Consider the following 27,381-nt stretch of genomic DNA (forward strand, 5'->3'; position numbering starts at 1 on the left):
CAGACTTTTTGCTGCCCTTGTTCATTGTACACTCATGTCCCAGGCCATATAGGACTAGGGGTTGCCTGTGATGGACTGAGTGAAATCAGTCCGAAGGAAGGCGACCTGATCAGCAAGGAGAGCTAGTCAGCATTGCCCAGAAGTCAGGCAGCGACCTCTCATACCTATTGTTATCGTACGCTACCATTATTAATTATTAATCAAACTTTTGACTCTAATATTATGTCAACAAGATGAAACAAGAATTTTTAACCTGGCTTTATCCAATGTTCAGATTCAAGTTCTTGAATGTTATGCAAATTACCGCATATTTAATTAGGTAACGCCTCATTTGCATATTTAAACATACCATTTCAGAAAAGTTGTAATACAAAAAATAATTGTCTTAATGTAAGTGATTAACTGGGGAAGTTTCATAGTGATAGCTATTAGTAAATTGTTTTACCCTATTCACCTGCCTTAAAGGTTACAGGTATTTTGGATTTGGCCCTCTGGCAAGAAAAAACAGGATTTTTGGGAGGGACCTGGAGGCTAAATTTTTCATAAAAGGTCCCTAGAAGTCAAATAAATCATCAAAACATGTTAGCCAGAGAGTGGTCACGGAATGTTGGTTTTGGACCCTACTATGTAGGCTACGACGACTTGTTTTAGCTGTGTTTTTTTTTTTTTTTTACCAACAGAAACTAAATATTAAGGAATATTTCATGTAGAAATAGTGTGTGCTTCTCCTTACAGAGGGTTTCAGGATAGACAAAATTAAATGAAACGCGTTTGGTGTTTGTTTAGTTAGGCCTAGTATTCAACGCCAGACCATACAGTTGATATAGAAAAATAGATTGCAATCTAGTGCGGAAGTTGCCTGCAGCAATTGAGCAACTATCGCTAACCAAAACAGTTCATGAGGACCACAACGCAACTTTGCAGGTCAGTGTTGTATGTTTCCTGTTTGAAGACAGACACACGGACATGTTGATAGTATGGTTTGTCATGATTTACCCTTCTAATGATGTCTGACCGCATCCATGATCACCCATCTATGTTTGCATACCAACCGAATGGTCTCCAGGGTGGCGAGAGAGAGACACACCGTGACGTTAGAATTATAAGGTTCTATCTCCATTTTTGTCAAAATTGAGTTTTTTACCTAATCTGATCCATTAGGTGTTTATTAATGCCTGTGTGGTGTTATTTTTAAAATGTTGACATTTTTGAGTTAGTAATTCATAAAATACAAAGGTTCCATCTCATAAAACATAATGGAATGTAAAAACTTTGACGCTCAATATCTCTGAACTGCCCTAGACCGAGATAGAACCTTATCATTCTAAGCTCACGACACCTAAACAACTGATGCACAAGCACATCTTGTAAAGATCATATGTTCTTATGTTATTATACTTATTTAGCTACAGCACAATGTCTGATTTTAGCCCACCTAAAATATACAAGTCTGTTATTCTGCAGCTAGACTAAAACTATGGATTTAGGCTGAGCTATTGTGGAAATTATGTTATTTTTCCACATTGCTACTTTATTTATTTTGGTGAAATATGAAATGTGAAATGTGTCATGTGCAAGTTTGAACCAGATCAGATGATGATGTGTACAAAAATAAAGACTATAATGACACAAATGGATCTGTTGAGAAAACAGTTAACAGTCTACATAATGCATCAATTGCACTCAATAGGGACAAGCACATATCCCTCACAATGTCTTGTATATACAAACACTCAAGCTGAAGTCACGATTAAACAATAGCACCACATCTTTGCTCCATGTATTACTATGACTTAATGAACTATGAATAATTTAATGTGACTTTTGAAAGTGTGTCAGTCACAGTCATGTGTGTCTTCCTTTTTGCCCTAGAGTCAGATGACGTGTCTGCTTAGAGAATCTTGTGCCATGAAGCTGTAGGTGGGTGGACACACCACAGCCCCTGTCTCTGTGACTGAGTCACCATGTCCTTAATGGGTCCACCTCGTTCCCCACCTGCCTCTACCTCCATCTCTTGGAGTAGCAGCCATGGTGACACCGCTGCTGCTGTGGGGACTCTGGGGTCCCCTGAGCAGGCTCTCTATGCCTCTGACCGCTATGCTAGACTCATACTGGCCCAAATGAACAAGATGAGGCTCCGTACAGATTTCTGTGACGTGAGGCTGAGGGTGGGCGGACGGGTCTTCAGTGTGCACAGGTTGGTCCTGGCTGCCAGCAGCCCCTACTTCTCTGCCCTCTTCTCCGGGGGGATGAGTGAGGCTGACAAGGAGGAGGTCCAGATCCTGGGAGTGGAGGCCGAAGTCTTCGAGGTCCTGCTGGAGTTTGTATACACAGGTCCTGACAGGATACATGCTCTCCATACACAGACAGTATCTACACAACGATTAGAAGTCGAAAGAGAAAGATATATTGTTTGTATCATTCATGCATAGGACATTAGTTCATTCATTACACTAGTGTGTTTATGTATTTAAGGTCCTTTCTTTAGCTATTATTCTCAGTCAACAGCCAATGTTCAGAAAGCACATGAATTGCACCACCATGTTATATAGCCTAGGTGATGCTTATTTTGATTGATGATAGGATAGCTTCTTTGTTTGTGTGCATCTCTCTGAATGAAGTCTGAGCTGCTTGCCCCCCCCCCCCAGGTATGATCAACGTGACAGTGGAGAACATGCAGGAGCTGATGGTGGCAGCAGACATGCTGCAGCTGAGTGAGGTGGTGTCCATCTGTGGAGAGTTCCTCAAGGGCCACATGGACCCATCTAACTGCGTTGGTGTCTACCAGTTCCTGGAGCAGATCGCCTGTCTGGACATGCTGGAGTTCACTGAGAACTACATCCATATCCACTTCCTGCAGGTGCAACATTCTCTTTCCTTCCTCATCCCTCTCTTTCCCTTTATCTTCCTTTTCTATAATTTTTATATTTAAGTTCCTAAATGACTTCTCCAAGGCAGGATCTCTCTCCTTACCACTCATTTTAATCTACTTTGTATGTAGCTATGACAGAAACGAATATCCCATCTTTAAATCAGTAAAAAAAAACGTTCACGCCAACACATAAAAACTCAAAGAAGAAACTCAAAGAAACTCTGTCTGTCTAGGTGTGTGTGTCTGATGAGTTCTGGGGCCTGTCGAAGGACCAACTGGTGAAGCTGTTGCGCAGCGAGGAGCTGAGGATTGAGGACGAGTACCAGGTGTTCACGGCAGCCATGGACTGGCTGCTGCAGGACGTGGCCAAGAGGAAGAAGCATGTGGTGGAGGTGCTGGATCCTGTACGCTTCCCTCTGCTCTCCCCACAGAGACTCTTCAAGTACATCGAAGGTAGTTGAGACCCACAGTACAGTTCAGAGGCAGTACACAGAGAAGCCTGGAGCTCACCTTGACGACTCACGACTTGACAGCACTGGATGATTCCATGCATAAACTGACCAACTAGTCATTTAATTTCTCCTTGCAGGCATTTCTGACTTCAGCCTGCGGGTGGCACTGCAGACTCTGCTGAGGGAATACACAGAGGTGACCAAGTCTCCCAAGGAGAATAAGATGTACAGTCTGTTACAGCCTGCTAGGATGAGGCCCAGAAGAAAAGCCAGGAAATATCTTTATGCCATAGGTAAGCCTCTGTGGTAAACTTTAAAGGGGCAGTCTGGGATTGGTATATACATTTTTGGACATTTAAATTAATGATTTGTAGCCATTAATTCTTGAGCCCAAGCATACATATTAATTTGAGATGTGTTAAATATTCTCCAGCCCCATCCCTCAGCTGTTTACCAAAAAAAGTGGCGGGGAGACCTCTTTGTTGTTCCTGTAAAATCATTTGAATATCAAGTTTCAATACAGCCCTCATCTCCCTACGTTTGCATAGTAAAAACACTCTCACGTCACGTCTGGTTTCGCCCTCTCAGGAGGCTACACTCGGCTGCAGGGCGGCCGTTGGAGTGACAGCAGAGCCCTCAGCTGTGTGGAGCGCTTTGACTCCTTCAGTCAATACTGGACCACTGTGTCCTCCCTGCACCAGGCCCGCAGTGGGCTGGGTGTGGCCGTGCTGGAGGGCATGGTCTACGTGGTGGGAGGTGAGAAAGTGCACTCAGTCTGTCTGTCTGTCTGTCTGTCTGTCTGTCTGTGAGAGGTAGAAGTAGAACAACTTCGTTATACACAGTGTGGAAATCAACAGATGGTGGTCCCTCAAGTTCATGAGTAAAAACAAAAACGATGTACAAGTGCCATAATGCAATCACAGTCATACTGCATGCATACATGTTTGACATGTCGATATTTCACAGTGGAATTTCCATTTGACATAATATAATTGTGCTTTCCGTTTGCTATTGCCCAGGCGAGAAGGACTCCATGATATTCGACTGCACAGAGAGATATGACCCAGTGACCAAGCAGTGGGCGGCAGTAGCCTCTTTGAATTTCCCACGCTGTGGAGTTGGCGTCTGCCCCTGTCACGGGGCGCTCTACGCACTAGGTAAACACCAGCCTGTCACTTGGGACATGCAGTACATGGAAGTAGATGTGAATAGAGTATCATGTGACCTCACTACTGTGCTCTTGCAGGTGGTTGGATCGGATCGGAGATTGGGAAAACGATGGAGCGCTACGACCCGGCAGAGAACAAGTGGGAGATCATCGGAAACATGGCGGTTCCACGATACTATTTTGGCTGCTGCGAGTTACAGGGTTAGGCTCTCCCAGAGATCACTAAGGAACCTATGATTTAGAGACCAGCATGCTTATTCAGTGATAATTAAAAAACAAATAAAATAATAAGAAGAAGAAGATATATAGTACATGTACAGCCAAAATGTAATACCATATTCACACCATATTTCCCCTTTGATCTTAATGAACACTCGTAATGTTATTGTAATGTTATTGTAATGTTATTGTTAGGAAGGTCCTCTGAACCAACTAGATCTGCGTGGCCTTTGATCACTCTGCAGGGTTCATCTACGTGATCGGGGGTATCAGTGACGAGGGGATGGAGCTGCGCTCGGCCGAGATGTACGACCCCATCTCCCACCGCTGGAGCGCCCTGCCTGTCATGGTTACACGACGGGCCTACGTGGGCGTGGCCTGCCTCAACAACTGCATCTACGCCGTGGGAGGCTGGAACGAGGCGCTGGGCTCCCTGGAGACGGTGGAGAAGTACTGTCCTGAGGAGGTTGGAGCCTGTCTGTCTCTTGTCTGGTGTCTGTCTCTGCTGTCACACAGAAGGCTTCACAATTAGTACAATTAGTTAGTGTATTGGACATTGACCGTGACTTGGCCCATGCTAAATGATGGTCGCCTATAGAGGGGAGGGTGGTGCCTGTATACTTAGATAAAGCTGCAGAGTCTACCCAATTGACTAAAAGATAGACTAAAAGGTTAGAGAGCTGAGATATTTATGTCAAAGATGTTTTTTTTCTATGAATAGCAATAGATGAGCATGTATTATTGACTAGTACAAAGACTGTGACTGTGTGTCTTTTCACCATAATGTGTCTTTCCTTCCACAGGAGAAGTGGGTGGAGGTGGCACCTATGGCGGTGGCGCGGGCGGGGGTGTCCGTATCAGCCGTAAATGGTCTGCTCTACGCTGTTGGGGGCCGGGCCACCAGCAGAGACTTTTCAGCACCCGTGACTGTGGACTCAGTGGAGATCTATGACCCCCACCTGGACACCTGGACTGAGATCGGCAACATGATCACCAGCCGCTGTGATGGAGGGGTGGCCGTCCTCTGAGAGACAGGTCCACTGTTTACATCCAGAGCCATATCACAGAAGAGTCCTCCTCCAACACATTATTACTATTTCGCTTGAAACATGGCCTTCACCAGCAATGGATTTAGATGTTGTACAGTGGCAGGACGCCACAATAGAATCTACTTGCCCACCTCCCATATCCATGACCACACACATCGTACCCTCAGCCAGCCAGTGAAGTGTGAGCTACAGTGGAACCTTGACTATGTACAAGACATTATGCTCAGCACAAACGGAGGGCCTTTTTCTTGGTAGAGGAATTTGCTGTTCAAAGTCAAATATCACTTGTTTCCGTAGGCTTTGAGATGGTGGATTTACAGAATGTTTGATTGTTTGTTGCTGATATTGCTGAACTAGACATTGTACATTGAACACTGAGCCAAAATGGCAACCTAGCACTCTGTCAGTTACACTGAGGTGTGTCAGTGTGTCTTGATTGCAAGGTAAATTGCTTCTATTGTGCACTGTGATCTTTTAGCAAGTGTGTCTGAACTGTGGCACTTTCAGGATGTAGCCTAATTTCAATGAGTGAAGATATGGCTCTCAATTGACAGAGAGAAGTCTCATTGCACCATTTCGTCATACAGTGGTGCTCCAAGATGTTCATGAGAATGTCACTCTTTTCTCTGACATGATATGAACTGATCGACCTGTGCACTTTGACTTATATATTATTTTGACCCACCTTTAATCTCTCACAGTGCAATTAACACCAAAACTGTTTTCTAAATTTCAAGTGGGTTATCCGTTACATTTTGGACTGAAAGTAGATGGCAATGTGTTTGAGGGGCTTATTACTCTAAGTTGTTTACACTGAGACGTATTAAACCTTGTACCCCACTTACTTGACATGAAGCTACTTTAAGCTACATTATATGGTCCTCATGTGAAATTGTTATTGAACATGCTTTGTTGTGCATTTGAGGCTACGTCTTCTGTAAAAACAGTCACTGATGTTGATATGTTTTAGAAGTGGCATTAATTGGTACTGGTTACTCAGTATTTATGTTCCAATGCAATGCTCGTTGGCTGAAATGCAGCCATTGTATAACTGTAAATATGTGTGCCTTTTTAGTCAGTAAACACTGTTTTAAAACACTGAGGTTGGAATGATTAGCTTTTGTCCCCTTCATTCAGCAACATCACTAGATAACAAAGTGAATTTATATTTTAGCCCTCACACATTGATGTACTTCAATGTCATCAGTAGCACATTGATTAAATGAAAACACATATCTATGAAATGTCTCTCTCTGTCTTTATTATATCTTTATTTTACATAATCCGTTTTTACAGAAGTGTGGTGTATTGGGCTCAGATGAGCCTTTGCAGCCAAACCAATGAGAAACACTGTATTTTTCAGTCACAATGATTTTTGAGATCTCACTGCAGTGCAACTTAAATACAGCTACTAAAGTCTGGTCTTTGTCATTATTGAAAGCTCCCTAGCCACTATAGCTTGTCAATTCTCAAGCGCCTTGATATTTTTCTCTGGACACATCTTCTTCAGTGTCAGTGTGGCCACTAAGGAGAAGGTAGCCACAAGAGTGAGGATAGTCCGCATGGCTTTGAACCAGCCAGGGTATCCGGGCAGCAGGACCAGGTCGTAGTGCAGGGAGAGGCCCAGTCCCATGACGACCAGCAGGGCTCCCTCTGTGATGTTGTCCCTGCACAGCAACGCCATCCAGGCCAATAGGGAGGGCACCACACTGTTGCCCAGGTTCATCCAGTCAGGCTGGGCCGGGCTTCCTTCAGGCAGGGCAAACCCCCAGCGGGCCCCGCCCAGGAAGGACACGATGCAGGCCCCATAGACCACCTGTGCATAGGCCATCTCAGGGTAGTAGGACTGTGTCACGGCCATAAAGACAGGGGCGGCTAGGAATGGAATGAGGCCAGATAAGCCCAGGTACAGTGCGGGCTTGGGCGCCTGAGTGAGGACTTTCATACTGAGGCGTTTCTGGTCCCTCTCCGTGTCCACTCTCTCTGGGGCCCCAGGCTGACCCTGGCAGGGACGAGCGGCAGAGCAGTTCAGTGGTCTGTGGCTCAGCAGCCTGTTGGAGGGAAGTCTGGGGAGCAGTAGAACTGAGGAAGCTTGTGTCATGTAGGAACTGGTGTAAACACATTGTCTATTCACTGGGCAGTTGGACACTCGGAACACCTGCTGCAGAGATCGCCATGTGGGACCCTGGGAATAGGAAAGAGAGTGTTGTTGATAGGGCATTGTGGCAGTAATGCATGTCTCATTTAGGGCTTTGGTGTGGTACATCTGATTCCAAATAATAGCCGAGAGGATCCAGACCTTCTTTGTTTGAACTACTCAAGCTGACAGGCAGATCAATATCACTATTAGACTGATGTTATGTTCCGCTTACCCCACACGGAGTCAACCTCCTCAATGCAAATGAAATCATGTTCAACCTAAGAGAAAAGCGAATGCGCGTGCATTAGTCACTTCCCTTGCAACGATAATGTGCCTTGCAATGGAGTAATGGCATGCATACTGAACATTTAATATAAGCTATTTTGCAATGTTACAATGTCATGATAACACCGGTGAAGCTAGTCAATCTAGCTCCACTGTGACCCATTCTTAATTAATGACCGGACCAGCATTATAGAAAACTGGGTTCTAATTCTATTACTGTCAGGCCTATAAGTATCATTCTAGCATATGTTTAGAAATATAGTCACCGTTCGTGATAATCAATTTGACAGTTGTCCCCCAATCGACTGAAAATTACAGCGGAAGATGTGTAAAGAAGGTCATCTGCAGAAACAACTCATTTCCATGCTCGATTAAGCCATGTCTGACCCTGTCCAGTTGGTGAGAGTTCGATGTCCCGCTGCTCTGTCTGCATTGGATCGATTAGTGGACCTGGGAGTCGGCAGTAGAGTTACGTTCAAGATTATAAAATGTTAATATTGTGTATATACTTTAATACGATTCAATGCTTGAACAAAAATGTTGCTCTTGTTTCTTGTTTCGGCGCAAAGTGTCATTTCAGTATGAAGAATAATATCCTTGAAGAAATCCAGAGACAACAATTGTTTACCCTAGTCAGTCTACTTTTAGATATGTTGGGAGTGAGGCTGTAGTAAGTAGTTGCTAAACTATTCAAGAACTTGAACGCAGCCCCATTGGCTGGTGGGCTGCGCGAATCAGTCAGTGAAAGAAAGCGCTGCTACCAAACCCAAACAAACGAGGCAACTGGCAGGAAAAAAAGGTATTGCGATGCCATTCACTGATTAAATACGAACAGCTTACTTTGGAGTCATTCTTCGTCAAAACCATCCGTCTTTGACGTAGGTTTTTTTGGGGCTTTATCGCATAGCCTATTAGTATTAAACCCCCCAGCGAGCAGCTAGAATCCCCGTGTGGGCTGAGGTCGCCATTTTGAAACCGTGTTGTTGAAGGTACGTGCACCTCTGAAGTCTGAACGTTACAGAAATGTGACAGGCAAGCTACACTTCAACCTGTTTTCGGTTATTCTATTGCATTTCTGTTGTGTGTTTGCTAAGTAGCTAGTTTATATCAAATTGTAAAGGAGAGTCTCAGTCAGTTCTGGCTGGCCAGATAACCTAGTCTGGGACAGCCAGGGACTTACTACTGTTGTCATTATGCAACTTAGTGAACATACCACTTCGTGACGTTAGTAGAATTATAAGGTATAATCTCAATTTTTGTCAAAAAAAAGTTTTTACATAATCTGATCCATTAGGTTTTTATTAATGCCTGTGTGGTGTTATTTTTAAAATGTTGACATTTACTAATTCATAAAATACAAAGGTTCCATCTCACAAAACATAATGGAATGTAAAAACTTTGACGCTCGATATCTCTGAACTACCCTGAATGGAGATAGAACCTTATCATTCTAAGCTCACGACTTGGCTAAGCTATGACACTACATTATAGCTGTACGACCAATTAAGATTAGTGTACATACATGCTGTAAATGAACATGATCGTATTCGACATAAACAGACTGTGTGTTTGTAAATTGTTCTCACGCTACTGGGCTGCACTCAGAATGCAACTTGGTCAAGAGGAGGCTATCACCTTTTGTTAGAGTGAGATTTGATCTGAAAGTATTAACTATTCACAGTTCCCTAGAATGAACAAATGAACGAATGAATGGATGGATGGATGAGTGAATGAACGATTGAATGAGGTCGCTATCACATTTTGCTAGAGTGAGATTTGATCACTGAATTGTTTAATTATGTATTTCCCTGCCTAAGGTCCCCACTGCACTTGACCTTTGGGACATTATTGGCTGATGTGACTTGGACATAAAAGTGATCCTCTCTCTGTCTGAATGATTGAACTTGATAAAGCCGTGTAAGTAGTAGAGCTAGGGGTAGTTGCTTAGCACCTCGTAATATGTAGGTTAGTTTAGGGATTAGATAAATGACTAGGCCTCCAAAGAAGAGGACCTAGCTATTAAAGTTAAGAGGTACGGTAGACAAGTTTGTGAAAAGTGTTGGAACTTGAAGGGGGGATGGGGGTTAAAAGTACTGCAGCCTTGAGGGTCACTCTATCAGCAGTGTTAATTAAAAAAGAAAATCACAAGCACACACTTTGCCTTGTTTACATGAGGAGTGAGTGAGCAAATGTTCAAGTCTGGGTTATTTTTATAGTGCTATAAATATTTGATAAAAGCTTACAAAAGTCATCTCAGAAATGGTGTTGAAAATCCTCAGTCTTTGATGGCGTTTGCTTCAAACCTAACTTTTTTTTTTTTTGCATCACTGCAGTTTGCGTAACTTGCAAAGTGTTTTATATCATGCTACAGTATTAATGGCTTTTAATAAAGGTGTTTTGGGAGGTTGAAGCGTTCAACATTTTCTTTGACATACCAACAGGCTATGCATGCCTGGAAACCTTACACCTTGAGAAGGTGTCTGAGAATCCAATTTTGTGCTCTGAATTAATCGGTTGTTTTTCATCTCTTTTTTGCAGATCTTTTCTGTGGAATAGCAGATACTACTATATGCAAAAACTCTACTAGAAGACGGACCATATCTGGATTAGCTGCACCGGACCTGTCCTTTAGTTTGAGAAAAGCTCAGCCTTTAAGAAAAAGAGCAAAGTTAAATACATCTGTTACATGCTGTGTTCCAACCCTCTCTTTGCTTATAAAAAAAGGAAGATATTTCTGATTTCCAAGGTTTTCTCATTTATGTAAAAGATTAGTTTTGTCTTTCGACAAAGGAGTCCCAGGTGTGTTGTGACACACAGGACACTCTGCTTTTAAGAGATTGTTGTTATCTTGTTGGGAAAAATAATAATTCATCTATGAAATCTGAACTATTGCACTGTCCTACTGCAGCCGAACAACCACAACTAATTCTACTGGCATTTAACAAATGCAAATATAGGACGGATGAAATAGACCACAAGCCAAGTCAGCCAGTGAGACATAACTGTCTTTAGCATGCACTGAAGAAACGGCTTGTAATGCATTTTTACACAGTATCCCAATTTCACTGACGGCGATCAAAGATGACGGCAATGTAACAGTGTTTGTTTTTTTACTTCCTTCATTGTCATGTGACTTCGAAACCAGAAACCATTTTTTCTTCACCCTCGGACAGACTTTTCACCAGTTTAATGAGGTGATCTGTGGTCTTCAGTGACCTCTATTGGAACTAAAAGACTGTCTCTGAATTGGATTTCTTTTATGAAAGCATTTGGGGAACGTTTAAAATGACTCGGTGAGAGTGTAGGTATACGAGCTGGCACTCAGTGTGGCGGGAGAAGAGCCAGAACCTCTTTCACCCCCCCGTCTGATGTCGTAGTGGAACTGTCCTCTTCATACTGACGGGGATAAATGCGCTTCAACAAATTGCTTTTCCATTTTACCAGACAACCTGTATCTGCCTCACCCATTGGACAACTCACCTGTCAATTCTATTGAGCTTGCCAGTCAGGACACTAATGGCCTGGAGTTTTCAAACCACAGAGCAAGCAGGTTTTATGTGACTCTGCGTTTGACGAGCTGTCCAGATGTCAGAAATAAGTAAGTGAAGAATCCAACTTCCTTCAGTGAAGTGATCAGGACAAGTTGGGAGGGGGACCACACACCCACAACATTACCTACTTGAGCCATTTGGTATAATTTGAAAAGTCACCCAAACCCCTCCTGGGTCCCTCTCTCTCCCCCACTGAATCAACTTCTGGTCGCTTCGGCCTCTGGATCACCATTCCAGATCATTCCAGCAATTCTGTGACCTGTCTTCCAACGCTTCACCCTGGACGACGGGGCCTGCTTCTGGGGAAAGGGGCTGTGCTGTCCTGGAGGAGGAGGGCTTGGCAGGGGGGTGCTCTCCATCTGTTGGTGCACACACTCTGAGACCAGTGTCAGTGGGCCTGCCGAACCAAGCCCAGACAGCGGGGAGAGACCAAGAGAGGAGGCAGAGGACTTCAGAGCCAAAGACTCTGGGGTAATGACTGATGCCTCTTGATGATTCATCGTCAAGGGAAAGTGAAATCACCCATCCACACGATCTAGTCTATTGTTTACAAATCATTCCTAGTAACTACAGCTATATACGTCTACATACATACAGGTATGGCTATATGATACCATGTCATAAACTTCTAATGGATTTCATTTTACATTGTTTGATGCTTTGCATCTATGTCTTTATCCAACGGTAAGCACAGCCATAGACACTCTTATCACACACAGCTGCAGCAGAAGTTGATCATTGTTGTTTTGTCTGCTAAAAATACCTTTTGGGATGTCTCTGGGGAGATGTTTATACAGCATCATCAATGCAACAAAGTAATCATAAAAACAATAAGACAAGGCAGCAATAATAGTAAGCAGCGCAAACACAACAATAGTGGAGTGAGAAGATAAATATAGTAGTAGCAATATTAGTAATAGTTTGCGTGTGAGTGAGAGAGTGCAAATGTGCAATGTGTTCAACAACATGCTCTTATTCCCACTCAAAATAATATCGGACTTATTTTTGTTATATTTTTTCGTCTGTTAGATCCTGGCCATGAGGTTTGATGCCTCGATCCACTGACCGGAGACACTGGACCTAAATGGCGCAGCATGACTTTGTCCCTGCCTGGCTTAACTTCTCTACGCCCCAGCCTGCCAAGGTGACTGCGCGTGTCTGCATGCGTCTGTGTGGGAGGTCTGTGTGCGTCTGTGGGAGTGTGTATTAAGGTCTGTGTGGGAGTGTGTATTAAGGTCTGTGTGGGAGTGTGTATTAAGGTCTGTGTGGGAGTGTATTAAGGTCTGTGCGTCTGTGGGAGTGTGTATTAAGGTCTGTGTGCGAGTGTATGAGGTCTGCATGCGTCTGTGTGGGAGTGTGTGTAAGGTCTGCATGTGTCTGTGTGGGAGTGTGTGTAAGGTCTGCATGGGTCTGTGGGAGTGAGTGTAAGGTCTGCATCCGTCTGTGTGGGAGTGTGTATTAAGGTCTGTGCGTCTGTGGGAGTGTGTATTAAGGTCTGTGTGGGAGTGTGTGTAGAGGTCTGCATGCGTCTGTGTGGGAGTGTGTATTAAGGTCTGTGTGCGTCTGTGTGAGTGTGTATTAAGGTCTGTGTGGGAGTGTATGAGGTCTGCATGCGTCTGTGAGTGTGAGTGTAAGGTCTGCATCCGTCTGTGTGGGAGTGTGTATTAAGGTCTGTGCGTCTGTGGGAGTGTGTATTAAGGTCTGTGTGGGAGTGTGTGTAGAGGTCTGCATGCGTCTGTGTGGGAGTGTGTATTAAGGTCTGTGTGCGTCTGTGGGAGTGTGTATTAAGGTCTGTGTGGGAGTGTGTATTAAGGTCTGTGTGGGAGTGTGTATTAAGGTCTGTGCATCTGTGGGAGTGTGTATTAAGGTCTGTGTGGGAGTGTATGAGGTCTGCATGCGTCTGTGTGGGAGTGTGTGTAAGGTCTGCATGTGTCTGTGTGGGAGTGTGTGTAAGGTCTGCATGGGTCTGTGGGAGTGAGTGTAAGGTCTGCATCCTTCTGTGTGGGAGTGTGTGTAAGGTCTGTGTGGGAATGTGTGTTAAGGTCTGTGTGGGAGTGTGTATTAAGATCAGGGGCAGGTCACACCTGGGGACAGACTGCACAGTCAGTGTAGGGTTCAGGGTTCAAAGGTTGTGTGCTAGGGAAACAGAATAAAACAAGTTACACCGAAGACCCAATGTAACAGAGGAGGAAACCGAGAAGTTCCTTTGGTCCTCCTCTGTTTTTCCTCTGATGTCTTCTTGTGCACTGTTCATAGTAGTGGTTTGGCTCACTAGCTAAACAAGATCAGTATTTTTATACTCTTCTCAAGAGCTTGAAGTAACCTGCCAGTCAGGGTGTACTCCAAGTGACTTGTCTGTGGATAAAGGCCGGGCAAGGTCTGCTGTCTGGTTGGTGACGAGATGACAACACAATCACAAAAATATAACATGTTACACCAGACCTTATGACAGATACTGTTTATTACAGAAATATAATAATACTGCAGACAATCGAAGACGCATTCGTCTACATTAGACGGTAGTGACATGCTTTTTCAAATAAAGCAGGTGTACGTGTGTGTGGAGTCTGATATTCTGTTGTTTGCTCTCCTTTTATAGTCCTGGTGGTGCTAGTTCACCCAATGTTAGTCCACTCGCAGGGTAAACATGACCGCATTGTGAAATGACAGCATTTTGATGATGGTGTTATATCACAGCACCTAGGCCATAAGTTAGTGTCTCACTAGCTGTTTGTTCCACACACCGACCCCCTCGGCCCTCACCTCCAGTCCCCTGCAGCCATCTTCGAGAAGCATGGCGAACCCCATCACCACCGGGACAGCCGAGCTGCAGTGAGCCGACGGCGACACAACTCCTCCGATGGCTTCTTTAACAACGGGCCGCTCCGGGCTCCAGCAGGTAAGCTCAGGTCTCGTCTCACTAGACAGTGCTTGATAGTCCATCCAAATGTATCATCGTGTATGTGTTTAAGTATTTTGTCTCTGCAGTAAAAGGGAATGAAGAGCAAGCATAGAGTCAGACGTGTTAAACAGCTTGATTAAACATGTTTGTCCTCTCTCTCCCCTCCAGGCGATGGGTGGCAGCAGCCTTCACTTCTCCTGAGGCACGACTCCGTGGACTCGGGGGTGGCGAAGGGGGGGCGCGTTGGGCTGGCGGGGGGCTCGTGCTGGAAGGAGGCGCCCAGCTGGCACCAGGGGCGCCATCCCAAACGTGGAGGAGGGGACAGGGACCGACAGGGGGGGCACCGGCAACGCAACGGCAACTTCCATCCCCGCAAGGGTGCCCCCTACCAGGACAAATTCCCTAACGAGGAACGCAGGGACGGCAAGGAGGACAAGCTGAAGTTTGTGGAAGAGGATTTTGTGAGTCCTCTTTCTCGTTTTGGACACAATATTGAGGGACAATCAAAGTACTGAGAGCTATGTTAGCAATGCTCGTGAACACATTGTGGGTTTAACGTCTTGATAGACTGTGCCCATTGGCTTACATGTCACTCGCAGTGACTTAAAAAGCAGTCTTGATTGGCACAGGAGTACAACTTGACATGCAACATCATTGGAAATATTCTGTACAAAATGTAACATGCATACAATGTCTTCTCCACAGCCCTCCCTCAACCCTGAAACAACTGGAAAACCTGTGAACCAGATGAGAGCCGTGGCTCCCCACGCTGGAGTATGGGGTAAGCTTTCCCAATCAATCCATTCAGTCATAGATCAAAGTTGACTCCAGTTCCAATCAAAGTGCCACCACTGGCTTGCCGCAAATCCTGGGGACCTCCGCAAGGTTAAATCCCAACAACAAAAACATTGGACGCACTTCTCTGATATCTTGTGCACCAACAACGCAAAAAGAGATCAACACAACAACCCACCACTGTCTAAAAATCTTCCGATTTCTGTCGAAATGTTTCAAAGCAAGTTCCGGAAGACTGAGGGGAAAAACCAAACCAATTTGCCATGCGCGCAAAAGGTAAAACTCAATGTACAAAGATATGGCTGGCAGTAGCAGCTCCGCAGTTAGAGCTGCAGCAGAAATGCTGCCAGTATGGAAGCCGCATCAGTGAGAGACGCAGCAGTTCCGCCAGTCTGAGTCCAGTCTGAACCGGGCTTAAGAGGTCATTGTGTTTTCCTCCATAGAGAACCCCCCTAGTGGCAAGCAGATGGTGTCCAAAATGCTGGTCATCAAGAAGATATCGAAGGAGGACCCCTGCACTGCTTTCTCTGCAGGCTTTGCCAGTGCCGGTGCCCTGCCTACCAACGGCAACAAAGCCCCAATCTCCATCTCCAGTGTCTACAAGAACCTGATGCCCAAGCCTGCTGTGGCCCCCACCAAGGTAAGAGCTGGACACTATTCATGCTCAAAGAGCTTCTCCCTCTGTGGGTGCCATTGGGGCAATATAGAAGGATGCAGAAAGGATACCAGTACAATTACTTGCTCCCAAAAAGTGTGGTTATTGTGAGCGTAGCTGACAACATTTTGAAGATGAGCAGGTCACCAAATTGAATACAGCTTGTTGCGCCACACCTAAGCTAGTTCAGAGGCAGATTGTTACACATGGTAAACGGCTGATGATGGTCAGTGTTAGGACTGTTGCAGAGACAGCTGATCTGAGAGCAGTACGTAGAAACGACATGACTGTGTTGGGCCAGAGAGGCGTTATTTCGATGCTGATCATCAGCCCTTGGTGAGTTGTCTCATGGTGACTACTGTTGTCATGGTGACTACTGTTGTCTGCTGTTCCAGAGTGCCCAGTGGAAACCCAGTGGGAGGGACATCACCAAGCCTGGCCTTCACCTGTCAGGCCGAGACTCTGTCTTTACCAGCCCCGTCTCTGCAGCCAAACCCACCCCCCCAACCAGCACCCCGCTCCACACCACCCCCAAAGAGGTGAGGACAGCCCTGCTACAGGGGATTAATGTAGAAAAGTGCTTTATTTTTGTTTCTGTTACAACAGAATATGGGGAGTACATAGGCTGGATGTGTAGGATGAAGGTCCTTGAGAACAATCCGGTTTCTTGAGGAGAGGAAAGAATCCTGTTGAAATTATTTGTCAAGTGCATTGAAGGTAGCAGCATGAATGCAGTATCCAATCAAATGGAAAAAAACACTTGACACTGATCCGGGGCAAAAGATTAACGTCCACAGGGAGATTTTGACATTGGCGGATAAATCTTACCAGTCACTTTGGCAAGTAGCTGGCCAACAAAGGTTTACAAATACTATTCTTCAATTTATAAACAAAACCGATGCGATCCGCAATTATGGTCAACATTGATTCAACAACTGCTGCATATCTCACTGACGCACACTTCTCCTGACTTTCAAACAAACCCCAGAATCTATTAGCTTTCTTTTTAGTAGTTACAAAAATAAAGCTTTAAAGTAAGAATCCACTACCAGCGACAGCACAAGATAGCAACTTAATTGTATGTCCTGCACAGATCAAGTTCAACGGTCCTGTTCTCATATCAAAATGCTCTCTCTCTCCTCTCCTTCTTCTCGTCTCGTTTCCTCTTTGTTGACTTCATAGCAGCGTCCCTGCAGCACAACCCCTCCCATTGACATCGCCCCCTCGCGGTTGAAGTTGATGCGCCGCGGGCCAGACCGTAAGAGTGAGTTCCTGCGAGCGCTGAAGGACGAGCGCACGGGGGAGCTGATGGCCAGAATCAGCCCAGGAACCCCAGGAGAGGTATGTTACCCTCCACTGGAGTATGAGCTATCCAGGAGGAACACACTACCAGTACGGCCCTATTCACAACTGATCCCTCTCCCCTCAGCCTGGGAACTTTGAGTTAAATGTATAAGGATTATTTGGTGTTAGAAATATTGCAGATATTCTATGATTCAGGGGGCAAGGTGGAGCTGTTACCATGTTGGTAATACTTATTCAATACTTACAGAAGTGTCTAGGGGACAGGGCAAGGTTAATTTAATTAAGGTTAATGTTATAGTCTCTGCAATTATTAGCCTTTTGTAAGAGGTCTGTTCTGTGGTGTGATTCCTCAGGGTGAGAGGAGCACCCCGGAGCCAAAAGGCTACAGTGAGAACGGTCTGTCCCACTCCCTCAGTGACTCAGACAGCGAGCACTTGTCAAGCTCCCTGGAGGCAGAACACAGGTTAGGCAACGAGCGCGCACGCACGCACGCACACACACACACACACACACACACACACACACACACACACACACACACACACACACACACACACTAAGCAGTCGTGTCTGACCTCTTACAGGTTACTGAAGGCCATGGGCTGGCAGGAATACCCAGAAAATGACGACCACTTCCTGCCGCTGACAGAAGATGAGCTGAGAGAGTTCCAGACTAAAACTGAGCAGGTCGGTCTTCAGTTCAGAATGTGTGCCTTTTATTTAGTTTTAAATTACATACATACATTATGTCCATATACTGTATATATTCTTTGTAATGATTCTAGAAAATAAAATGTTACTCGATAAAATGGCAGTGTGATGTATGTGTGGTTTGGTTATGTGTGGTTTGGTTATGTGTGGTTTGGTTATGTGTGGTTTGGTTATGTGTGGTTTGGTTATGTGTGGTTTGCGGGTGGTAATTGTTCTTGCGCCCCTCCCAGCTGAAGAGGAACGGCTTCCAGAGGAACGGAGTTCTCCCCAGGCTGCGCGGCGTGACCCTCCACTTCACCCCCTGGAGGAGTGTGGCAGAGGCACACGTCGAGGAGGGCTCAGAGTCCGACACCAGTAGCAGCAGCCAGACCGACGACGACGACGACTGCATCAAAACCTGACGTGGCTTTTATGGAACAAACCTGATACAAACCACCTCCCCCCTCTTTCTCTCTCTATTCTTCGTTTTAGAGCACCATTTCGACTTTTTTGTTGTCCTTCTTGCACAAGGGAAAACCAATCATATCCCAGTGAAGGGGGGGGATTCTTGCTCCACCAGACGTCTTTTTCCCTGCGTTGCCTCCTTCACTGCACCCCCTCTACCCCCAACCCCCCCCCCCTTTTCTTTTTCTTCCTCGCTTTATGGAACTGAGTTTATCAAGAAGGGCAATGCACATATGATTCTGCTTTAAACAAACTAACTCATTTCATTGATGATGCTGATGATGACATTTATGACATTAATAAAATTGGTTCTTGACAAGCTGAGATGTTTCAATATGAATTAAGCTTTGGTTATTTGTGTTCTGAGTGGTTACTCTGACTGAAGTTGTGTCCAGATCACAACTAAATCTTAGGGGTTTAGCATCACATTAAATCCAGCATACATACTTCCTCTGCCTGTGTCCCAGTTCTCCATCCTTTTCCCTGTAGTGTATACAGTACATGTCCACTCACTAGAAAGCATAGCATTGGTGTAAGACCCCATGCCAACGTGGACAAGTGTAGACAGCAAGGAACAGGCCCAAGACTACTCAAGAGATTTGGGTGGTTCTTTGCTGTAGTGGTTATATCTTTCCTATCATCCAAGCGTGCAGCCCGTTGAGTCAGCATATCTACTGTGCCCTTCATAATCATTGACAGAATCTGGATTTGAGATTTATATTAGGCAAAACCACAGAATTACCCTGTGTTTACTATTTTGAAATGAAAGCAGATTTTTGGGTCAAATATCCCTTTCATGCCAGGGCTGTATCAAGTGTGATTATGTCGTCTAGACTCTCATGTACTCTCATGTTCACTATTCAGACAGTATTTGTCTTGACCCAAAACAAACTGCAAATGCAGTTCATAATGTTTCAGTGCTGCTTGGTACAGTCATACATTAACTGGCTATACTCTCTGAACATTTAATTAGGAACACTATACTCATTGTCATGTTCATGAAACCAGTTTGAGATGACTTTTGCTTTGTGACATGGTGCATTATCATGCTGGAAGTAGCTGTTAGAAGATGTGTACATTGTGGCCATGAAGGGATGCACATGGTCAGCAACAATACTCAAATAGGCTGTGCCATTCAAGTGATGATTGATTGGTATTAACGGTCCCAAAGTGTGCCAAGAAAACATTCCCCACACCATTACACCACTTGAATGAATGAGAAGTTGTAGAGCTGTTCCTAATAAAGTATTTTATAGTGTATAATACTGACCTTTATGGTTTATGGACAAAATACATGTTTTTATTTCTAAATGATAAAAGCGTATTAATGGAACATTAAAAACATGTATGAAGTAGGAGCATAGGTACACAATTGTCATCATATTTACAACTCCTATAAACTCCATAAACCCATAGTCTAGGAGCATGTTGTGCTGCCATAGACTTGCCCTCAAAAGTAACATTACACAGCAGGAGGGCATTTCAAGCAACAGCTATCTAATCTGGTATCATGTACTGTCGAATCAGGCAACAGAGGTACAAACTCTTCAACAAATTTATTACAAAAACCGAAACATTAAGGATGAGGTATAGATAGACAATTACAGGTCAAGAATAATAGTAATATAAACTGTATAAAGATTATATTTACAACTCCTACGAAGAGGAACACGTATGGCGTATATTTTCCGTCAGGAAGTGACATTGTGCAGAAGCACATCATAAGGGTTGAGGTTTGACATCATAAGGGTTGACATCATAAGGGTTGAGGGTTGACATCATAAGGGTTGAGGGTTGACATCATAAGGGTTGAGGGTTGACATCATAAGGGTTGATGGTGACATCATAAGGGTTGATGGTGACATCATAAGGGTTGATGGTGACATCATAAGGGTTGAGGGCTTCACAGGCTGCAGGGGGGGCAAATACACAAACCATTAGCTCAGTAATATGAGAATGGATACATAGTTTAAATCAAAGCAGAACAAAAATAATAAAATGCAAAAAGCCAGTTAGTGGCCAGTATTGCTTCATGACCAGGCCTTGGCATGGCACACCTCAACCATTGTACCAAGTATTGTCATAATGCCCAACCACATCAGACAGGCCAACACCTGCCAACATTTAAAAAGGCCCTCAAAACCCACCTCTTCAAGCTTGCCTTCACCAGTTAACCCTCTCCCGCTCCCCCTCCCATGTCTCCCCAGCATTACTACATCGCTACTCAATCTTTTCAGTTTGTAAAACGTCTTTGAGTGTCTAGAAAAGCACTATAAGTCTAATGTATTATTATTATTATTATTATTATTGTCATTATACCTTGGAGCCTCCACATTCCCTTTGACTCCATTCGTTTGTCTGACTGGATCTCTGTTGCCATTAACATGGGACTCCTGTTTGACCTTCTTTGTGTCACTGTCCTTCACTGGGCTCTCTTCTGGTTTCCTCTGCGAAAGAATACATACCGTAAAGATGAATGTGTTAGTGTGTACACACGACTGTACACCATGTGTGACTGACACTGAGGATTAGGGGTTTCAAGCAAGAATCGTTCACTCTGAATCACAAGTCCACCTCACTCACCTTTTTTCTAACTAGGTGAGAGATGTCAGTTGCCGCAGACTTGGCGGAGGCATCTCCATTAGTGGATCTGACTGCTATCTGGAGAGGAACAGGCACAAGGGCACACCAATTAGGGGTGGGCATCGACGATCGATAATTGATCGATAAGGATCTTGGTCGATCACAAAATAAAACATTTGGTCGATCACAAAAAAAAAAGGTGATCGACCAAATGTTTTATTTTGTGATCGACCAAGATCCTTATCGATCAATTATCGATCGTCGATGCCCACCCCTAATATAAATACACATGTAATACTCAACACGCAATTAGTTCCATAAAGAAAACAAGGCTTACCATAGATGCAGAAGTCCCACCATTTTGGGCACTTGGAGCTGGAATCGCTGAACTGGCTGGAAAAGCTGAACTACTGGTTGAGCCACCGGCCTGGAGGACATGAAACATGGAGTTTAACTACCTGTATGAGCCCTCAGGTCTACAATACACACACAATGGAAAGAAAAAAAGTAAGTGAACCCTTTGGAAGTCCCTGCATTTATGTATAAATTTGTCTTAAAATATATATGACACTCAAACATTTTGAGTTTGCTATTTCACAAGAAGCATCTGCTGATGTGAACCATGCCTTGCAAAAAAAAGAGATCTCAGAAAACCTACGATCAAGCAGTGTTGATTTGCATTAAGCTGGAAAGGGTTACAAAGTAATCTCAAAGAATTTACATATTCAACAGTCCACAGTTAGACAAATGTCTATAAATGGAGATTATTTAGTACTGTAGCTAGAAGTGGGCGCCCAGCCAAGATGACTCCAAAGGCACAACGCAGAATGCTCAATGAGGTAAAAAAAAAAAAAAAAAACTCGAGTAACAGCTTAAAGCTTGAAGGAATCATTGGAACTGGCTAACATCTCTGTTCATGAGTCTACTATATGTAAAACATTGAACAGGCATGGCGTCCATGGCAGGACACCATGGAGGAAGCCGCTGCTCTCCAAAAAGACAATTTTTGTGCACCTGAAGTTTGCCAAAGAGCACCTTGAAACTCCACACTACTGGGAAAATGTTTTGTGGACTGATGAAACTAAGGTTGAATTGTTCGGGAAGAACACGCAGCATTACGTATGGCGTAAAAAGGGCACCGCATACCAACATGAAAACATCATCCCACCAGTGAAGTACGGTGGAGGGAGCATCATTGTTTGTGTTATTAGCTTAAGCACATTGTGTTTGAAGATCAGATCACGTATTTCCAATGAATGCTTTGTAACACTTATTACGCCACTGTATGGAGAACTCCCCATAGTCATCCCTGAATAGTACACATCCTTCATTAAGTCAATATTAGTTGTCATACTTAGTATACACACACACTCCTCACCATTGCCTCCTCAACACTGGACATTTTCTGACCCAAGACTGCATCCTCCACTTTCTCTTGGATCTCCGGAAGCAGAGCATTCAGTTCCTCCATCTCCTTAGACGTGCCCTCTGGCCCTTCAGCCTTGTCAATCATCTCCTGGAGCTTGGCTGGGAGGGAGACAGCATTACATGAAAATGTTCTTATAACGATATGCAACCTGCGACCTCATCCTCACTCCTCATGAAGGCTTCTCCTCACCCAGTCTGCTCTTGATGACGCTGATGGAGTTGTTCAGGTGCTCAATGGCCTCGCAATACTGGCAGGTGAGGCAGTAGGTCAGGCCCAGCTGGTAGTGGGTCTCGGCTAACAGGCGGCTGTCGGAGGACAGATGCTTTAGCTGCAAGGCCAGGCACTCCTGGAAGTCCTCCGCAGCCTGAGGGAAGTTGCCTGAGGAAAACAAACAAGCACTGTTGAGGATAGAGATGTGTCATACAAGCACCAGGCCCAGTCAAAGCTGAGGTACCGGAGGACGCATTCAGAATGCTACAGGAACATACAGTCTTCGTGAAAAGAACAGGAAGTACTACAAAGCACATTAAACGGATTAATTATTTAGATTTGATTATGAAAATAAACACGAAAAAAACTGAATACCAGCAATCAATGGCACACGTATAAAATACCGTACCTGATTCAGTAGCAACTTCACCCAGTTTCAGGTGGGCCTGGGCTGCCAGCAGTTGGCCCTCCTTGCCCTCGTTCCTTCAGGAAGACAAAAGCAGGGGTATCGGATTGTATGTAGACTCAAGAAATGGTGCAAAGTAGGAATTCGAGAGCTTTGCGAGAGAATGGGTATTTCCAACTGTACCTTTTGTAGATGCTTTTGGCCACCTCCAGCATCTCCCAGGCCAACTGCAGGTTACCCACCTCATCATCATCATCATCACTGTCCTGTGTGGCAGAGGGAGAAGGTTACTCTACTGTAAAGCCCAGTTCAGATCTAAGTTTCGAGATGCGAATGGGTCAGTTTTGAAATGTCGCAGAAAAAAAAAAATCTGCAACCACTTGCAACCGACGTTCTAAAACTGGGTAGTTCAAACCAAATATCCGCAATGAGACGCACACAGGCGACAGGCGACCGTTTCCATAACAACGACTCAAGTTGTGTTTACCCGGCAAGAAAAATGTCTGACAGCAACAGTGACAGTGACATGCTGGCAGTGTTTGCAGTGAACAAACGGTGAAGACCAAACATTCAGTTATCGGCCTGTAGAACGCCTACATACTATCTAGCTAGCTAGCTAATTTGCCTCCCATTTGCAAAGCAAATGCATTAACTGTCAAGGCTAACACGCACACACACTAGACAAAAACATAAAAACACACCGCTGCACTCGTATTCAGACTCCATTGTCATGACAGACCTAAAAGTTGAATAAAGCTAGCTCCCTATATAACAACAACAAGGGATTATGTATTGGCTACAGAGTGGTCAGTTTCATATCACTCACAAAGATGTACCTTTTTCTAGGTGAGAGTTTCAAGAGACTGCTCATCGTGGCAACTATGTTGAGCTATTACATGCTTTTGCTGAGAGAGATGAACAGTTAGCTAGACATTTGGAGACAGGTAGGCAAGTCTCTTGAAACTCTCACCTAGAAAAAGGTACATCTTTGTGAGTTTCCACTCTCATCGTTACCACAAAATGCTAATTCCTGTTTTGGCTATAGGAAAAAGGTCACATTAATAAGGTCCGCTCCTCTTCTTAGCAACAAATAACACTGGTCTGTGCTATTTCCTGATTGTCTGAAGAGAAATAGCAGATAGAAACTGCCCAAATGTCGCAGGGCAATTCAGAACGCGGGACCATCTTGTTGCGTCACGAATCTTAAATCTGAACTGGCTTTAAGGTTTAATAGTGATTTAACACCAGCTATGACATTCATTTATTACCAGTATTTACTGATTGTTAATTTTACCTTCTCTTTAGTGTCATCCTCTTCAACGTCGCCCTCTTTGTCATTTCCCTCCTCTTCGCCATCATCTGAAATATGTACAGAATGACACACTTGTAATTCAGTTCAACTGACCAGAGGGTGTTTTGGAATACTTAAGGTGAAGCTCAAGTCAAAGGCCGACAGTCTACTGGAGAAGCTCCAATTACCTCCATCCTCCTCTGGCTTTTCTGATGACTCCTTTCCCTCACCATCTTCTACTCCAGTACTCTTCACTCCATTTTCTTTCTCCTCCTCTCCTCCTTCATGTCTGTTCCCTGTTTGTTTCTCTTTGTCTCCCTCCTCCTTCACTGTGCTCTTCTCTGAATTTCCATTCTCCTCACTCTTCTTCTCCTCACTCTTCTTCTTCTCCTCCTCTGCTGCCATGGCATCATAGACTTGAACTCTGAGCACATCCCTGCTCTTCTCTGAAACAAAAAAGGGTTGAGACATATGCCTTAGTATACTATGAGATTGAAATCATGTCTGGATCAAGTCTATAACATCATTTCATCATTATTCTATACGCCCAGAGAGAGACAAACACATCCACTGAAAACAGAACCTTGTTTGGCCATCTTAGCTCAGGCACAACACTCCATTCACGAGGTAAATATCCAAATGACCAAAAGGCTGCTTAATATCCTGTAAATTAACTTCACCCAAATCCATGGTGGAAGAATGTCACCTTCCTATGAGAAGTAATGCGGAGTAGCATGTTTGTATTTTTCCACCGTGGCTTCGGGTAATGACAGGTATAAAGTTCATTTGGATACTAAGCAGCCTTTGGATATATTGTGGGGTCTGTGAAAATATCCAATTGCTGCTTAATTAACGTTGCCATCACAAGTAAGGGCACTTAATTCCCACAAGTAAGAGAATTAAAATCACAAGCTCTGACTTGCATAGGAGATATAGCCACCTTAGCCTATAGGTACTTTAGGTAACACTACAGCAAATGCTTACCGTCAACATTTTCTGTGCTTTCAATGTTCGAGTCTTTGGGCTTCTCCTCCTCCTCCTCGTCCTCCTCAGGGACACCCTCCAGAGCGTTCCCCAAGACGGTGTTCTCCATCCTACAATCACATCATCAACAACAACAACACATCAATGCATTGAATTCTCCCAAGTGTCTCCTTTTGATATGGCAAATAAAGATCAGTTAGGTCTTAACATGCATCTTTAATAACCACCTGCTATCATAATATAACGTCATCTTCTACAACTACTGTCTTGTATCCGGTCTCGGTAAGTGGAATCTCTTGTGTACTTGCGCCATCTACTGGTTACTTTTGTAATGGCATTCCAATGTACTACGTTGCATTACAATGAACACATTAGTGTTACAATGAACACAACATTAGATAGCCACAGAAAGTTCTTAGTTGGCTGTGTACACTCACCTGGCCAGTTCTAGCAAGGCTTTACCATACAGGAAGAAAACCTCTCCACACTCATCAGCTGTTTCTCCATACGTTTTGGCTCTGGATAAAACAAAATGAGGGTTGTTGACATACTATATAAATCATCTTTATGTGAACATACTGTATTTTCTGTTTTAGGTCCCAACTCAAAACTAATGGGGTTAACATGTGTTTAATGACAACAGACTCATACACTTAACATTTTACATTCATGCCATATGCCTTTGTCCAAAGCGACTGACAACAATAAAAATAAAAAATAAACTTTAATCAAATAAAACTAGTAGGCTACTCACAGCATGCTGCAGGCGTCTTGCAGGACGTTGACAGCTGACACCGCGTCCCCCATGACAAGGTGTCTCTTCCCTGTGCCAATCAACTTGTTCGCCTCTTCCATTGTGAATCACTGAGGAAAGAAACATTCAGTCATTTTGCTACCATCACTTCATATTGCTGGTAACGGGTTAGGCTAACAAATAACTACATTGGCATTCCATACAAAACTGTCGTTATGTAGTTAGGCTACTTATAGTACAGGCATTATTATACAATGACCTCAGACAAATTGCAACAGAAACTCTTCCAACTGTCCTAGTCTCGTGGATATGTCCTTCATAACATATCAAAAGTCTTAAGAAATCCAAGTGGTGGAAAGTATTGAAAAATACTGAAACTGGTGATGCCACAATTTCCCATTGACGCCCATGTTAAATAATAATATGACCATATGACCGTAGTGCTGCTAGATTACTTTGCGCTAATCATGCCATGTTTCAGATTTCGGATGGCTTAATGACAAATAAAAACATTAACATACCTTAAATATGTGACTAAACGTTTATAAAGACAATAATGAATTTAGAGGAGGCACTTAATCCCACACTCCGTCTTGTCAAAGGTCCTTGTCTGTTCTGGATCTTTCAATCGGGCGCCAAATATGCAAATCTTTTTCAGTCGCTTTCCGCTTGGGGAAAACGCGGGAGACCGAATTAAAGGCGCAGTGGTACATGAAAAGGATGCATTTACAACCATCTATGCATACAATAAGTAGTTAAATAGAAAATACATCAGCAAACAGCATCTGACATCATTAAGTAGATCAATTCAACAATGAAGGAGTTAGCTTTTTGAGAAGAGTGACAATGTACAATACAAAATACAATATTTCAGTTCCTTTCAGTTCATTTCTTTCATTGCATTTAGCAGACGACTTTATCCAAAGCAACTTTTGTTGACACAAATACATTTGTCCACGTAAGCGAATCATCTATCCATCAGTCATCGCAAGAAAAGTAATCTATGCTCGGGCCAGGGGCCATTGGCAGTCATAATGCTAGAAGAAGGATTTGTGTGTGTGTGTGTGTTAATACACAGTAGAGAAACTGAACAGGGGGATGGGGGATGGGGAGGTTTCAGGAGAGACAGTCAAGGTGCAGCCTCTATGAAATATGCTGCACAATATAAACAGAATA

At 44.0% G+C, this 27,381-nt stretch overlaps 4 protein-coding genes across 7 annotated transcripts; 2 read left to right on the forward strand and 2 right to left on the reverse strand.

Moving 5' to 3' along the window:
• Window positions 1–1,964: 1,964 nt before the first annotated feature.
• Window positions 1,965–6,852, forward strand: LOC308168945 (actin-binding protein IPP-like; the record flags this gene model as incomplete). Its single annotated transcript, XM_080543583.1, has 9 exons — window positions 1,965–2,334; window positions 2,649–2,860; window positions 3,106–3,325; window positions 3,462–3,617; window positions 3,913–4,080; window positions 4,344–4,481; window positions 4,571–4,693; window positions 4,957–5,177; window positions 5,515–6,852. The coding sequence occupies 9 exons, from the start codon at window positions 1,965–1,967 to the stop codon at window positions 5,737–5,739; spliced, it is 1,833 nt and encodes a 610-aa protein (XP_080399709.1). The 3' UTR covers window positions 5,740–6,852.
• Window positions 6,853–7,011: 159 nt separating this feature from the next.
• LOC308168464 (transmembrane protein 69-like) lies at window positions 7,012–8,555 on the reverse strand. Its single transcript, XM_080543060.1, has 3 exons — window positions 8,452–8,555; window positions 8,133–8,178; window positions 7,012–7,945 (listed from the first exon to the last, which is right to left on the reverse strand). The coding sequence occupies exons 2-3, from the start codon at window positions 8,169–8,171 to the stop codon at window positions 7,223–7,225; spliced, it is 762 nt and encodes a 253-aa protein (XP_080399186.1). The 5' UTR covers window positions 8,172–8,178; window positions 8,452–8,555; the 3' UTR covers window positions 7,012–7,222.
• Window positions 8,556–8,912: 357 nt separating this feature from the next.
• On the forward strand, window positions 8,913–18,864 carry LOC308168243 (vasculin-like protein 1). Of its 4 annotated transcripts, XM_080542755.1 has the most exons (13): window positions 8,953–9,174; window positions 10,724–11,783; window positions 11,974–12,207; window positions 12,766–12,880; window positions 14,506–14,635; window positions 14,807–15,099; window positions 15,344–15,419; window positions 15,877–16,073; window positions 16,484–16,627; window positions 17,271–17,429; window positions 17,747–17,856; window positions 17,978–18,080; window positions 18,335–18,864. In XM_080542755.1, the coding sequence occupies exons 4-13, from the start codon at window positions 12,821–12,823 to the stop codon at window positions 18,503–18,505; spliced, it is 1,443 nt and encodes a 480-aa protein (XP_080398881.1). In that variant the 5' UTR covers window positions 8,953–9,174; window positions 10,724–11,783; window positions 11,974–12,207; window positions 12,766–12,820; the 3' UTR covers window positions 18,506–18,864. The 4 variants fall into 4 exon arrangements, with proteins under 4 accessions (XP_080398879.1, XP_080398881.1, XP_080398878.1 ...); XM_080542753.1 differs by having other exon boundaries at window positions 8,913–8,984; window positions 10,724–12,207; XM_080542752.1 differs by having other exon boundaries at window positions 10,724–12,207.
• A 1,470-nt stretch (window positions 18,865–20,334) lies between these two features.
• LOC308168946 (histone-binding protein N1/N2-like) lies at window positions 20,335–26,812 on the reverse strand. Its single transcript, XM_080543584.1, has 14 exons — window positions 26,727–26,812; window positions 26,206–26,315; window positions 25,889–25,969; window positions 25,452–25,561; window positions 24,830–24,913; window positions 24,471–24,535; window positions 23,360–23,442; window positions 23,180–23,253; window positions 22,750–22,938; window positions 22,510–22,658; window positions 21,469–21,558; window positions 21,132–21,209; window positions 20,868–20,995; window positions 20,335–20,458 (listed from the first exon to the last, which is right to left on the reverse strand). Exons 2-14 carry the CDS (start codon window positions 26,304–26,306, stop codon window positions 20,452–20,454), a joined length of 1,239 nt encoding a protein of 412 aa, XP_080399710.1. The 5' UTR covers window positions 26,307–26,315; window positions 26,727–26,812; the 3' UTR covers window positions 20,335–20,451.
• Between the last annotated feature and the right edge of the window lie 569 nt (window positions 26,813–27,381).

This window comes from Nansenia antarctica (genome assembly GCF_963989245.1).
Source record: "Nansenia antarctica genome assembly, chromosome: 12".
In the NCBI taxonomy this organism is placed as follows: Eukaryota; Metazoa; Chordata; class Actinopteri; order Argentiniformes; family Microstomatidae; genus Nansenia; species Nansenia antarctica.